The following is a 15797-nucleotide window of genomic DNA, read 5'->3' as shown; positions in this document are numbered from 1 at the left end:
TAAGGTGAGGACAGAAACCAGAATGAGACGAAGACCAGGATGAAGATGAGTTCCAGCATGAGTACAGGGGCAAGAATGAAGACGAGGACCAGGATGAGGACGGGCATCAGAAAAACGAGGAACAAGATAAGAAAGAGGACCAGCATGAAGACGAGTACCAAGATGAAGACGAGCACCTACCTGTGCGAGAACGAAAACCAGGATGAGGAGGAGGACCGGGATGAAGAGAGGGACCAGGATGGGGCAGGGGGCCAGGATTAAAACGATTACCAAAATGAGAGCGAGGACCAGATTGAGGAGGACGTGGACCAAGTTAAAGACGAATACCAGAATGAGGACGCGTACCATGATGAGACCACGATAAGGGCGAGGACCTTGTCGGGGACCAGGATAAGAATGATTATTAGGATTAGGGCGTAACAAGGATGAGGACGAGGACCAGAATGAGGACGAGGACTAGGATTAGGACAGGGACCAGGATGATGGCAGGAACCAGGATGAGGACCAGGACCAGTATGAGGACGAGGCCCGGGATGAGGTCTGGAACTAGGATGAAGACGGTCTAGGTTGAAAATGGGCGACAGAATGAGAATGACGAGGACCAGGATGAGGATGGGAACCAGTATGAGGGCGGGAACCAGGATGAGGACCAAAATAGAACCAGGGTAGGAATGAGAATCAAGATGAGGACCAGAATAAGGACAGACACCAGAACGAGGACGCGAACCAAGATGAGGGTAGGGACCAGTATGAGGACAGGAACCAGAATCACTAGGGGACTAGGATGACAAGGACCAGGTTGAGGACGGGAACCACGATGAGAACGGAGATCAGACCAGAATCAGGACGAGGACCAGGTTGGGGACGAGGACTGGAACTAGAGTCGGAATGAGGACGGATGTCAGGATGAGGATAGAGCCTCCTACTCGTACCCTCCCCGAGGGCTAGGCTGGCACGACTGCGTTATTTTTTTGTCGCCGTTATTTTCTGACTCATTCAGTGAACCGACGATACTTACGAATGAGCCTTGTTAACCAGAAAGCCAAGTCTTGCAATCGGCAGCAGAGCCAGTGTTGTGTAGCCCAGCCTCCTGCACACTGGTCAGTGATTTGATCTGAGGAAAATTATAGTGACGCTGGTAGTGATTCCGGGTGTGATTTCCACGGTGTACCATGATTGTACATTCTTACTTCTGGTCATGTCGATCTTTTTTCATATATGTATATATATATATATATATATATATATATATATATATATATATATATATATATATATATATATATATCTTTTTTCTTTTAAACTATTCGCCATTTCCCGCGTTAGCGAGGTAGCGTCAAGAACAGAGGACTGGGCCTTTTTTGGAATACCCTCACCTGGCCCCCTCTGTTCCTTCTTTTGGAAAATTAAAAAAAAAAACGAGAGGGGAGGATTTCCAGCCCCCCGCTCCCTCCCCTTTTAGTCGCCTTCTACGACACGCAGGGAATACGTGGGAAGTATTCTTAATCCCCTATCCCCAGGGATAATATATATATATATATATATATATATATATATATATATATATATATATATATATATATATATATATATATATATATGTGTGTATATGGCTGATTCATGTGAGAAACTGCAGAAGCTGGTGACTGAGTTTGGTAAAGTGTGTGGAAGAAGAAAGTTAAGAGTAAATGTGAATAAGAGCAAGGTTATTAGGTACAGTAGGGTTAGGGTCAAGTCAATTGGGAGGTGAGTTTGAATGGAGAAAAACTGGAGGAAGTGAAGTGTTTTAGATATCTGGGAGTGGATCTGGCAGCGGATGGAACCATGGAAGCGGAAGTGGATCATAGGGTGGGGGAGGGGGCGAAAATTCTGGGGGCCTTGAAAAATGTGTGGAAGTCGAGAACATTATCTCGGAAAGCAAAAATGGTTATGTTTGAAGGAATAGTGGTTCCAACAATGTTGTATGGTTGCGAGGCGTGGGCTATGGATAGAGTTGTGCGCAGGAGGATGGATGTGCTGGAAATGAGATGTTTGAGGACAATGTGTGGTGTGAGGTGGTTTGATCGAGTGAGTAACGTAAGGGTAAGAGAGATGTGTGGAAATAAAAAGAGCGTGGTTGAGAGAGCAGAAGAGGGTGTTTTGAAGTGGTTTGGGCACATGGAGAGAATGAGTGAGGAAAGATTGACCAAGAGGATATATGTGTCGGAGGTGGAGGGAACGAGGAGAAGAGGGAGACCAAATTGGAGGTGGAAAGATGGAGTGAAAAAGATTTTGTGTGATCGGGGCCTGAACATGCAGGAGGGTGAAAGGAGGGCAAGGAATAGAGTGAATTGGAGCGATGTGGTATACCGGGGTTGACGTGCTGTCAGTGGATTGAATCAAGGCATGTGAAGCGTCTGGGGTAAACCATGGAAAGCTGTGTTGGTATGTAATTTGCGTGTGTGGACGTATGTGTATGGGGGGGGGGGGGTTGGGCCATTTCTTTCGTCTGTTTCCTTGCGCTACCTCGCAAACGCGGGAGACAGCGACAAAGTATAATAAATATAAATAAATAAATATATGAATATATGGTGTGGGAGGAAAGTTGTTAGAAGCAGTGAAAAGTTTTTATCGAGGATGTAAGGCATGTGTACGTGTAGGAAGAGAGGAAAGTGATTGGTTCTCAGTGAATGTAGGTTTGCGGCAGGGGTGTGTGATGTCTCCATGGTTGTTTAATTTGTTTATGGATGGGGTTGTTAGGGAGGTAAATGCAAGAGTTTTGGAAAGAGGGGCAAGTATGAAGTCTGTTGGGGATGAGAGAGCTTGGGAAGTGAGTCAGTTGTTGTTCGCTGATGATACAGCGCTGGTGGCTGATTCATGTGAGAAACTGCAGAAGCTGGTGACTGAGTTTGGAAAAGTGTGTGGAAGAAGAAAGTTAAGAGTAAATGTGAATAAGAGCAAGGTTATTAGGTACAGTAGGGTTGAGGGTCAAGTCAATTGGGAGGTGAGTTTGAATGGAGAAAAACTGGAGGAAGTGAAGTGTTTTAGATATCTGGGAGTGGATCTGGCAGCGGATGGAACCATGGAAGCGGAAGTGGATCATAGGGTGGGGGAGGGGGCGAAAATCCTGGGGGCCTTGAAGAATGTGTGGAAGTCGAGAACATTATCTCGGAAAGCAAAAATGGGTATGTTTGAAGGAATAGTGGTTCCAACAATGTTGTATGGTTGCGAGGCGTGGGCTATGGATAGAGTTGTGCGCAGGAGGATGGATGTGCTGGAAATGAGATGTTTGAGGACAATGTGTGGTGTGAGGTGGTTTGATCGAGTGAGTAACGTAAGGGTAAGAGAGATGTGTGGAAATAAAAAGAGCGTGGTTGAGAGAGCAGAAGAGGGTGTTTTGAAGTGGTTTGGGCACATGGAGAGGATGAGTGAGGAAAGATTGACCAAGAGGATATATGTGTCGGAGGTGGAGGGAACAAGGAGAAGAGGGAGACCAAATTGGAGGTGGAAAGATGGAGTGAAAAAGATTTTGTGTGATCGGGGCCTGAACATGCAGGAGGGTGAAAGGAGGGCAAGGAATAGAGTGAATTGGAGCGATGTGGTATACCGGGGTTGACGTGCTGTCAGTGGATTGAAGCAAGGCATGTGAAGCGTCTGGGGTAAACCATGGAAAGCTGTGTAGGTATGTATATTTGCGTGTGTGGACGTATGTATACACATGTGTATGGGGGGGGGGGCCATTTCTTTCGTCTGTTTCCTTGCGCTACCTCGCAAACGCGGGAGACAGCGACAAAGTATAATAAAAAATAATAAAAAATAAATATATATATATATATATATATATATATATATATATATATATATATATATATATATATATATATATCTATATTATAGTGGCGTATCATTCAACGAGTGCCTATGACATCCACACATACTTTTATTTTAAGAGTATTATTCTTCAGCTCAAGGTAAGAAACCACAACGTAACAACAGTCAAGGGTGTGAGAATGGCTCAACGGAATACGTACGAAAAGCCTAGCCTACCCTGGGGATCGGCGCGGCTCTGGACCTGACGGATATAATGATGATGGTGAAGCAGACACCAACAGCACATGTATGATAAGCTGATACAGCTACAACTGCAGTTTTGGAACAACTTGAGCGAGCAGGTACAACAGATGTGTGATCCCATAGCTAGCTACTGTTGCAAATATGTGACAACCATAGCCAACAACTGTAGCAAATATCTCGCTTAAGCCTAAGCGACATATGTATGAACTGGCAACAATAACCCCAGATGTTGCAGCAGGGGATCAGGAGGCCCCTGGCTGAGGTTAAGGGACACTTACACCCCAGGTAAGATATCAGCCGCAAGTTCTAAATTCAGCGAAGCAGGAGCTACAGCAGCAGCAGCAAGCAGGACGACTGGACAAACATGGATAGCAGGAAGACCAATACGACTAGTGGCTCGGCCAGCTGGTGTAGGTGCAGCAGAACACACACTGGAAAGTTAAGGTGTAGCAGATGCAACATGAGTGTACGGGGCCAACTACATGGTAGATCAACACAGACTAGAGCGAGGATGACACTCAGAGGGTTATGCACTAGTGGTGCCAAAGAGGTTGCGGGCTTCACCGGGTACGTGAACCACCTGGAATCTTTCTTGGTCATCTGCATTTTCACCAGGTATCAGCCATCCCTTGAGACACATTAGGAATGGCCGCAGTATACTGTAAACATCCATTAGTTGAATGGGACGACTTCAGGCGAGGAACGCATGGCCCTTTTCGAGTCGCTGGCTGAGGTGGGAAACTAGACAACGCGGGTGTACGCCGCAGCAGAGTTTGAAGGGGTCAGTACTGGAGATCATGGGGTACGTGCCCAAGTCGGAGCGTCTCTGCTTCAGTAGGATGTTAATACGCTATTTCCATGATGAACGTATTGCAAAACCTTTGCAGTACCTTCATCAATATGAAGCCTTTCGAGGCTTGGTTCTGAAACGGAGTCAGATGAGGAGGGAAGGTTCTAGAGGTGGCACACATACCCTTCATCGCTATCAGTTAGCTCATCGACGACCTGGACGGCGTATACCCATCAGAGTGCACGGCAGGTCATCTAACTTATGGAAGGCTTGGCCTGAGCAGTTAGCACATACCAGTCTGTTAGACACGTTCAGGCCAAGGTGGACGAGAGTCAGGACCTGCAGGCGATAATTGCCGACACTTAGCAACCAGGTCCTATAGTGATTTAACGTATGATATTATGGCTGAATGACTTTTGAGTGTTGATGGCCCTGAGGTCCAACAACAAATATAAAAACACATGAGCGGGCCGGTTTTGCAGTCGGCCCCAGTGATCATGTCAAGATTTACGAGCCATACTTGGCCCTTCACCTGCTCCCCAGGCTATTCATTGTGCTGCTGAGAGAGAGAGAGAGAGAGAGAGAGAGAGAGAGAGAGAGAGAGAGAGAGAGAGAGAGAGAGAGAGAGAGAGCAGTCATGTAATCCTGGGATCACTAGACGGAAAATCTCCATTGGAAATAACTGAATACAAGTTTGTTTTTATGCTAGCATAGGAAGAACCTGTCAGTGATTGTTGAATCATGATTGTAAATACCCACTTCCCATCCAACTGATATGGTTCAGTGTTTCTGAACAAAGGCTTTTCTGATCGGCTTCCGCTCTCATTTACAACAAGAACCCATAGACAAAAGTGGAAAAGAGCCACGCATTATTATATATCATTCGGTACTGTGTGTATTATCTGTACAACAGTTTACCTCTACGTTAGGTGATATTTTATATCAGTCTTAACGGTGCTTTATGGAATGTTTTCATCGGTAATTGTTTCATCATTGACATAATTTCCAATTCCTTTATTTGATTGAGGTAGTCCATTAAAATCACCCATGCACGTCTGCGGTCCATGCCCAGTGTAAGTGAGAAATGGACTACCACACTTATAAAAGTGCCTCATTTTTTTTTTAATTTTTTTTCTTTCATTCCAGGTTACTTCTCGAGACCAACGTCACCATTTACGATTTGCTTCCATTGGATCTGATCCCATATCATTTATCTGACATCTGAAATATCCGACCCTAATCAATTCTCCATTGATGATTAAAGAAAATGTAATAAAACTTGATTAAATTATCAACACTTTCCTTATTTCATTACATTAAAAAGTAAACATTCATTACTTTGACAGAATTCCCCCAGAGTCCCTATTTGCCAAAATGAGAGTTAGGCTCATTAAAACTAACAACTTTATGCCACAGTTTAGTAAGGAATTTAGTAAGGTATGACTGTTCATACGTTAGATCTATCCTTCAGCTTACTGAAACACATTGTATAGTTTCATCAAGCCTATTATCCAATTCCAGAATTATATATTAGGAAGGAGTGTTAGTGTATACAATGAGATATAATTGTTTTATTCATTATACGGTGGTCAGACATTTGCCACTTAATGATGTAATGTGAATGTTGATGAGCACCCTGTGGTTTGTTCATTGTATTATTTGTATTGCATTGCACAGTGAACACATAACTGAGGCAGTATAGACCTATCATGATATTTTCTCCTTAAGATTTAGTCATACACTGGTAATGTGATTCACTATTTACGAAACCATCTATATCAGTTGGCTAGTTTTCTCTGATAACCACTTTAGATTGAATTTATCAATACCCTCAGTGTGGCAGTGTGCGTCATAATGAATACTATGTATAGGATTATGTTGAATTCCTATAAAACAGATAATAGAAGAAGCATAGTAGAATGCTTCAGTGGATGTAGTTTTCTAATAAGATGTAATGGACACCCGTATCTCAGAAAATAATGAGAATTAATGAATAAACTGTCTCTAATCATAATAAATTTTCCGATATGTAGACCAGATTGAATGTGCATGTAAAGAATTATTTCTGTTTAGCTAATGCCATAACATGAGTACAGAATTGTCCAGTAAGCATAATAGAACATGGTGTTGAGCAGTTTTCCTCGGGTTTCTGTATTTATTTACAGTAGATATCCGTGATAGTAGACTGAAGCAGTCTACATTTCAACAAACAGTTGTGTTCTGACTCTTAAATAAATATATGCAACTAAAGGATTGTCTTGTGAATCTTAAAGACCATGATGGAGAATGAGAGAATGAGTAGGGTTGTTCTTGGTTTTCTTTATCGCGTTGGGCTATTTCTACCGTCAAATTAGTAGAAAATGTTAATGTATAATCAAGCAACCGTATTTTGGTGAATGACGGACCATGAATAACTCAAGAATTATATAGTGAGGTTGATATCTGGTGTTGGTGAATGAGGTAGTCGGCCCTAGAGGCCAAATTGCTCGTTTTCTGTGTGTTATGGTCGGACCGGAAGCAGCCATCTTACGACCAGCTGAGCCACTTGTGACCCTCCTCCTGCCTTCCTCCTGGTCCGCACCGCCCCGGGATCATGACCCGATAGTGGCACTTGTGGCACTCGTGTTGGCACTGGCATGGACTTGCAGGAAATACTGCTGAACTTGGCGTAAAACCCGAGTGTTCGTCCTCCTTCCCCGCAGCGGCCATCCTCTCCTCCCCACGAATGTGACCCTCCCCCGATGACGACGACAGACCCGATAACTATGGGACCTGTCAATCTATGCGCGTGACTTTTTTTTTTTTTTTATTCAATCTCGTGACTGGTGTGAGGTGGATGTGTAGCTGGGCGGCAGCTGGGCACAATGAAGAAGCTGTTCAATAGGAAAGACCTGACGAACAAGGACCAGAGCCACAGTAGCTTCCTCGGGAAGGTGTTTGTGGTGGGCTGCAACACAGTCACGGTGGAAGAGGTCATCGCCGAGGGTAAGTTGAACCCAAAGGTTAACCCTAGGACAGTTATTAGGTCATGTAAGGTCAGAGGTAAAGTGGGCAAAGGTGTGGGGTAGCTGTCACATGGGTGTCATGGACGATTTTGCTAACTCGGGCAAACGTCACAAGTTGGGTTCCCTATTTTTCCATTATTATAGAGTAGCATTGTTTGCATATATAATACGATTAGACATTTATAACATATACTCCATGTTATACCTTTGATATTACGTATTATGGTATTAGCCAGTGATAGTATAAACATCTGCCATGGTAACAAAAGAGGATAGTTTCCAAACATTGCTCGAAGGTATAGCAATTTTTCGGGTAGATATTTAGTGTAAGGGCACCATCGAAGTAATAACTGGAAATGGAAGAAATGCTTGTAAATGGATGGCTGCTAATTGTTAGAAGTAATTTAGACATAAGATATTATGACTAAGTAATCTTGGCAAAATATATAGGAGTGATAGTGGGGAGGGCTATGAAGATCGAGGAACACAAGTGTAACACTTATTTTGAAAAAAACAGAGCCATTGAAAACTCAGCCAAACTTACTTTTGTTGCCCAAATTTTCCTTAACCATTTTCAATGTAATTTGAAAAGAAATTTCTCGTGTCGCAACCTTACTATCGTGAATCTTGCAGAATATCGGATGTTTTAGCAGGATTTATTGTAGAGAATAAATTACGATGAGGGGAGTATGATTGGAATCAGTTTTTATAATTCTGTGATTTGAGAATTGTGGGTGCCATTAAGATTACAGAAAATATGTGGCTGATTATTGCAAAAGTAGGCGAAACACTTGTAGAATTCAGCATAATCAATGCGTAACTCTACAAAGTTCCCTAGACTAATGGTTATCACATGTATTAGTATTGAGAAATGTATGATTATTGTGGTCCTGTGTTAACATTTTGGTTCCTTGTTTGCATGAAGTTGCTGTGTTTATGAATAGCTTTGAAAATTGAAGAAATCATTTTGTATGGGGAGTTAGGTTAGGTTTTAATTGGTTCTATTGATTTCCACAAGCGTTTTACCAGTATTCCTGATTTGCAAAACCCCTTTTATTATCATACAAGAAAGACATATTTGCATGAAGTTGCTGGGTTTACAAATAACTTTGAAAATTAAAAGAAATCATTTTGTATGGGGAGTTAGGTTTTGATTGGTTCTATTGATTTCCACAAGTGTTTCACCAGTATTCCTGATTTGCAAAACCCCTGCCACTATCAACCTTTTATTATCATACATTTCCAATTGTGCTCCCTGGACTTAATATTGTCTCCACAGTAAGTCCTTTTTTTAATAAAAGATTCTATTAGATTCTAAGAGTTTAAGATCATGGCATTAAAGAAATGTTGGTGTATGTGTATATTCGGGTGCTATGATGTTTGGCCATTTTGTGTGTTTCCATATAAATACTTCTCAGTGAATGCCTTCATTTTTAACAAACATTCTTCACCAGTTGATGGGAGGAAGACAGTGTTATTTTGACAATAACATTGAAAGTTAAATTGAGTCTTGACCCACAGGCAAAGTTAGATGATGTTCTGTTGATTTTTACAAGTTTGTCACTATTACATTCATTAAACCTTCATTTTCATAGCCCACTGATACATTTACAGAAATAAAATGAGGATGATTGAAACCATACTCCATATATCTGAATCACTTAGGCTATGTATTAGGAGTTTATTGATATACTTATCTTTTCTTTTTTCTTTTTTTTTCATACTATTCGCCATTTCCCGCATTAGCGAGGTAGCGTTGAGAACAGAGGACTGGGCCCTTGAGGGAATATCCTCACCTGGGCCCCTTCTCGGTTCCCTCTTTTGGAAAATTAAAAAAAAAAAAAAAAAAGTGAGAGGGGAGGATTTCCAGCCCCCCGCTCCCTCCCCTTTTAGTCGCCTTCTACGACACGCAGGGAATACGTGGGAAGTATTCTTTCTCCCCATCCCCAGGGATAATACTTATCTTACGCTTTCATATTTTACTCCTGTGGTGCCTTTTACTTAAACTACTCAACATATTTAGACCCCTTTCCTAGAAAAAGAAAGTTTTACTTAAGACACACCAGAGAAATAACTTAGGGCTTTGGAGGAAGCACATTGCACCAGTGGTGCTGTGTTATGTGGGGATATTGCACCAGTGGTGCTGTGTTATGTGGAGCAGTATGTCTTATTTTGTGATAATGAATTTTGATTGCACGAAGGGCTGCAAAACTTGGAGGGAAAAAGTAGGGTTAAAAAGCAATATCCTTGAAACTTATCGGAATTGAGCCAACTAATGAAAACCCTACATAATTTCGTGAAGTAGCTACGAATTACTTCAGGTTTCAAGTTCTTAGTTAAACTATACCATGATTCTCCTCTCCATGAAGCTGCGTGGTTGAATGTATTTTTTGATGCCATCCTTTTGTGCACAGAAATGATAGAAAAGTTAGATTAATATAAAAGTAGTTGAAACATATCTACAAATTGGCAGAATCTATATGAAATCCTCACCTAACTTCCCTTAGCTACTTAGATTAAATTTGAATGTCATTGATATAGTTGAGACATACCAATATGGTCCTTTTGCTCTCCTTGAGATCACAGTTGTAAATGCTGGTTGTACTTTTGTCAAATTTTTTGTATACATGATTGAAGACTACCAAGAAATTGCATGAAACACACCCAGTAACACATACTTTATATTTTTCTTATAACATCAGATTTAAGGTAGATATCAACATCTAAGGGAAGTTAGATGAGGTTCTTTGCTTCTGTTGAGTCCTATACATGTTTCACCAAATTTTACTTTTCTAAGCCCACATTTTCCCCAAAGCTTCATAGCTCACCCTGTTAATGACTAATTATTGCAGAATAAATAATGCTTCAAATTATGCAGTGCCTCGCTCACTTTTACCAAATGTAAAGAGTCCGTCGTTTTATAAGTAATCCCTTTGGTGCCCTGAATTAAAGTTCACAAAAATGATAATTCAGTTAACTAGAATAACTCTTTTTATTGCTGATCCTAAATGGTTTTTGATTTGAGATTTTTATATTTACTTACAGTCAAGGTGCTTTGAATTACCAGACAATTATCATTTTACATTTACACAACTTGTCTCGATTTTTTTTTTTTTTTGTCGCTGTCTCCCGCGTTTGCGAGGTAGCGCAAGGAAACAGATGAAAGAAATGGCCCAACCCACCCCCATACACATGTATATACATACACGTCCACACATGCTAATATACATACCCATACGTCTCAGTGTACACATATATATACACACACGGACACCTACATATATACACATGCACACAATTCATACTGTCTGCCTTTATTCATTCCCATCGCCACCTCGCCACACATGGAACAACATCCCCCTCCCCCCTCATGTACGCGAGGTAGCTCTAGGAAAAGACAACAAATGCCCCATTCGTTCACACTCAGTCTCTAGCTGTCATGCAATAATGCCCGAAACCACAGCTCCCTTTACACATCCAGGCCCCACAGAACTTTCCATGGTTTACCCCAAACGCTTCACATGCCCTGATTCAATCCATTGACAGCACGTCGACCCCGGTATACCACATCGATCCAATTCACTCTATTCCTTGCCCGCCTTTCACCCTCCTACATGTTTAGGCCCCGATCACTCAAAATCTTTTTCACTCCATCTTTCCACCTCCAATTTGGTCTCCCACTTCTCCTCGTTCCCTCCACCTCCGACACATATATCCTCTTGGTCAATCTTTCCTCACTCATTCTCTCTATGTGCCCAAACCATTTCAAAACACCCTCTTCTGCTCTCTCAACCACACTCTTTTTATTTCCACACATCTCTCTTACATTACTTACTCAGTCAAACCACCTCACACCACATATTGTCCTCAAACATCTCATTTCCAGCACATCCACCCTCCTGCGCACAACTCTATCCATAGCCCACGCCTCTCAACCATACAGCATTGTTGGAACCACTATTCCTTCAAACATAGCCATTTTTGCTTTCCGAGATAATGTTCTCGACTTCCACACATTCTTCAAGGCTCCCAGGATTTTCGCCCCCTCCCCCACCCTATGATTCACTTCCGCTTCCATGGTTCCTTCCGCTGCCAGATCCACTCCCAGATATCTAAAACACTTTACTTCCTCCAGTTTTTCTCCATTCAAACTTACCTCACAATTGACTTGACCCTCAACCCTACTGTACCTAATAACCTTGCTCTTATTCACATTTACTCTTAACTTTCTCGATATCTTGCATAAAAGGCCATGATAGAATGATATACATCAGAAACATCATATTACTACTGTATCTTGTAGTAAAGTACCATTCGTCAGAAACCATGCTGTATTATAGTAGTCTACCGTAAAGAACCATACATCAGAAATGTCATCTTATTACTGTATCTTGTGCTGAAATTTTGTCTCTCCCCCTTTACTCTAATAACCTTTGGAAAGAAATTGAAAACCTCCATAGAGACACATAAATGTTTTTGATTTGTCAGTGGAAATATTTTCTTTACCAATTTGAAGTTTATGTGCATCATAGGATTAGCTCATGGAAGTGGAACAACAGAGAATGTCACTGGGCTCTGAATACTTAGAAATAATTTAGGATGCTGAAGAGATGATATGAAGTAATCCTTCAGAAATGAATGAGGTAGTGGGGAGGCCTTGAAAATCAGGAAAAATGTGGAGTTATTTTAACGTAAAATTTGAAGAACTTCTTGAAACAGCAAGACCTATGAATGTCTTGTTTAACTTTTTATAACATTTACCTTGATTTTGATTTTATCTAATAAACGTGATTGTTATGAACTTGTATTTTATTTTTGTTCTCTGTTCACGGTTACACTTCGCTGTTATGTGCATATTTTGTGAGCTGTTTTAATTTAATCCCCCTGCTCAAAGTCATTTTAATTAGACTTTCTTTACCATATGGCTGGAGAAGAAGATGACAGTGTTATTAGTATATTTTGAATATATCATTAAAAATTGAGCTAAGTCTTGCCCCTGGTTGGTGAGGTTTTTGTACTGTAGGATTTATTGGTTTCTAGTAAAGATCAGTGAAACATATCTTTTTTTTTTTTTTTTTTTTTTTAATTTTCCAAAAGAAGGAACAGAGAAGGGGGCCAGGTGAGGATATTCCCTCAATGGCCCAGTCCTCTGTTCTTAACGCTACCTCGCTAATGCGGGAAATGGCGAATAGTTTGAAAAAAAAAAAAAGATATGTTTCACTGATCTTTACTTTGACTGACCCTTTTCCTTGATTATCATGTCCTTCCTTCTGTAATAATGTTAGAAAATTACTTAACTGTACAGAGGGTCCTACCATATCAACAGCTCATAGAGGGACATTTCACAGTACTGTAGTTTTGTTCGAGAATTATAGGACGAAGTCTTCCTTTAAATCATAGTAGTAGTGATAGATTTGAAGAAGCATAATACTAGCAATAGTGACAGATATGGAGAAGTATATCACATTTTGAATTTGCCTTTGTGAATGTTCTTTTCCGTTGAAAATGAAACACTCCGAGATATTGTAAAAATTTTTCAGTTGTAATGCATTTTTTAATGATGCCAGAGATATACTTATTATTTATTTATATTTTTATTTATTTAGTTTGTCGCTGTCTCCCGCGTTAGCAAGGTAGCGCAAGGAAACATGAAAGAAATGGCCCAACCCACCCACATACACATGTATATACATACACGTCCACCCATACAAATATACATACCTATACATCTCAGTGTACACATATATATACACACACAGACATATACATATGTACACATGTACATAATTCATACTGTCTGCCTTTATTCATTCCCATCGCCACCTCGCCACACGGAATAACAACCCCCCTCCCCCCTCATGTGTGTGAGGTAGTGCTAGGAAAAGACAACAAAGGCCCCATTCGTTCACACTCAGTCTCTAGCTGTCACGTAATAATGCACCGAAACCACAGCTCCCTTTCCACATCCAGGCCCCACAGAACTTTCCATGGTTTACCCCAGACACTTCACATGCCCTGATTCAATCCATTGACAGCACGTCGACCCCGGTATACCACATCGTTCCAATTCACTCTGTTCCTTGCACGCCTTTCACCCTCATGCATGTTTAGGCCCCGATCACCCAAAATCTTTTTTACTCCATCTTTCCACCTCCAATTTGGTCTCCCACTTCTCCTCGTTCCCTCCACCTCTGACACATATATCCTCTTGGTCAATCTTTCCTCACTCATTCTCTCCATGTGACCAAACCATTTCAAAACACCCTCTTCTGCTCTCTCAACCATACTCTATTTCCACACGTCTCTCTTACCCTTACATTACTTACTCGATCTAACCACCTCACACCACACATTGTCCTCAAACATCTCATTTCCAGCACATCCACCCACCTGCGCACAACTCTATCCATAGCCCACGCCTCGCAACCATACAACATTGTTGGAACCACTATTCCTTCAAACATAGCCATTTTTGCTTTCCGAGATAATGTTCTCGACTTCCAAACATTCTTCAAGGCTTCCAGAACTTTCGCCCCCTCCCCCACCCTATGATTCACTTCCGCTTCCATGGTTCCATCCACTGCCAGATCCACTCCCAGATATCTAGAACACTGTACTTCCTCCAGTTTTTCTCCATTCAAACTTACCTCTCAATTGACATGATTGTACTTCCTCCAGTTTTTCTCCATTCAAACTTACCTCTCAATTGACATGACCCTCAACCCTACTGTACCTAATAACCTTGGTCTTATTCACATTTACTCTTAACTTTCTTCTTTCACACACTTTACCAAACTCAGTCACTAGCTTCTGCAGTTTCTCACATGAATTAGCCACCAGCGCTGTATCATCAGCGAACAACAACTGACTCGCTTCCCAAGCTCTCTCATCCACAACAGACTGCATACTTGCCCTTCTTTCCAAAACTCTTGCATTCACCTCCCTAACAACCCCATCCATAAGCAAATTAAACAACCATGGAGACATCACACACCCCTGCCGCAAACCTACATTCACTGAGAGCCAATCACTTTCCTCTCTTCCTACACGTACACATGCCTTACATCCTCGATAAAAACTTTTCACTGCTTCTAACAACTTGCCTCCCACACCATATATTCTTATTACCTTCCACAGAGCATCTCTATCAACTATATCATAAATGGTAAATTATATAGGAGGATATTGATTGAGAGGGTGAAGGCATGTACAGAGCATCAGATTGGGGAAGAGCAGTGTGGTTTCAGGAGTGGTAGAGGATGTGTGGATCAGGTGTTTGCTTTGAAGAATGTATGTGAGAAATACTTAGAAAAGCAAATGGATTTGTATGTAGCATTTATGGATCTGGAGAAGGCATATGCCGGAGATAAATAATGATATATTTTTATCACAATCTGGTGGAAATTGGAATTATATTCTTCTTGCATAAGATTGCCTTTTCAGGAATGCCAGGTTTGCATTCAAGTAATATTCTTTATGTGCCATGTAAATGAGAACAGCCTGACTTTGGATTTGAGGAAACTGAAGACCAAGATGTAACTGAAAGGCTGGAGTCATAATGTGGAGATCAGACCAATGAGGAGCTCAAGAAGTTAGAAGCAGAAAAGCTACAAGTTGGTTTATACTGTTACATCCCCTACCAGTGGCAGAACCACAGCCAAGGACTAATTAGTAATGTGTGGCTGTTTATACAGGCTTTGTCCCATATCAGGGACATGGATCTCAATCATAAATGTGCCTAGGAGTTTCCTGTAAAGCTTACAGATGCCCACATGCCTATAAAGAAATTTTTGCAAAGAAAAAGGCAGACTACACGGCTAACATTGGGTTGCTGTTTCAAAAGACTAAGGCAGACTTCTTTTCCAGTTGAAATGGTTGTTGGATCAGGTGATTCGGGGTTAATGTAGATTAGCTTAGTATGCCTCCTTTTTTCTCTCTGTAACACTCAC

General features: G+C 41.3%; 1 protein-coding gene across 5 annotated transcripts in view; it reads left to right on the top strand.

Annotated features, from left to right (window-relative positions):
• Nak (Numb-associated kinase) overlaps positions 1-15797 on the top strand; it is a 555804-nt gene that overhangs the window by 118058 nt on the left and 421949 nt on the right. For 3 of the 5 annotated variants that reach the window (XM_071680812.1, XM_071680802.1, XM_071680792.1), the window contains exon 1: positions 7328-7828. The exons of 1 other annotated variant lie outside the window; for it this stretch is intronic. In XM_071680812.1, coding sequence (XP_071536913.1) covers positions 7708-7828 — 121 coding nt within the window. In that variant the 5' untranslated portion in view covers positions 7328-7707. Of the gene's footprint in view, positions 1-7327; positions 7829-15797 lie in introns of those variants that run through there. One more of the 5 variants, XM_071680822.1, reaches the window with a different exon arrangement.

This window comes from Panulirus ornatus, chromosome 2 (assembly GCF_036320965.1).
Source record: "Panulirus ornatus isolate Po-2019 chromosome 2, ASM3632096v1, whole genome shotgun sequence".
Taxonomy (NCBI): domain Eukaryota; kingdom Metazoa; phylum Arthropoda; class Malacostraca; order Decapoda; family Palinuridae; genus Panulirus; species Panulirus ornatus.
This window is presented reverse-complemented; position numbering and strand designations above follow the sequence as displayed.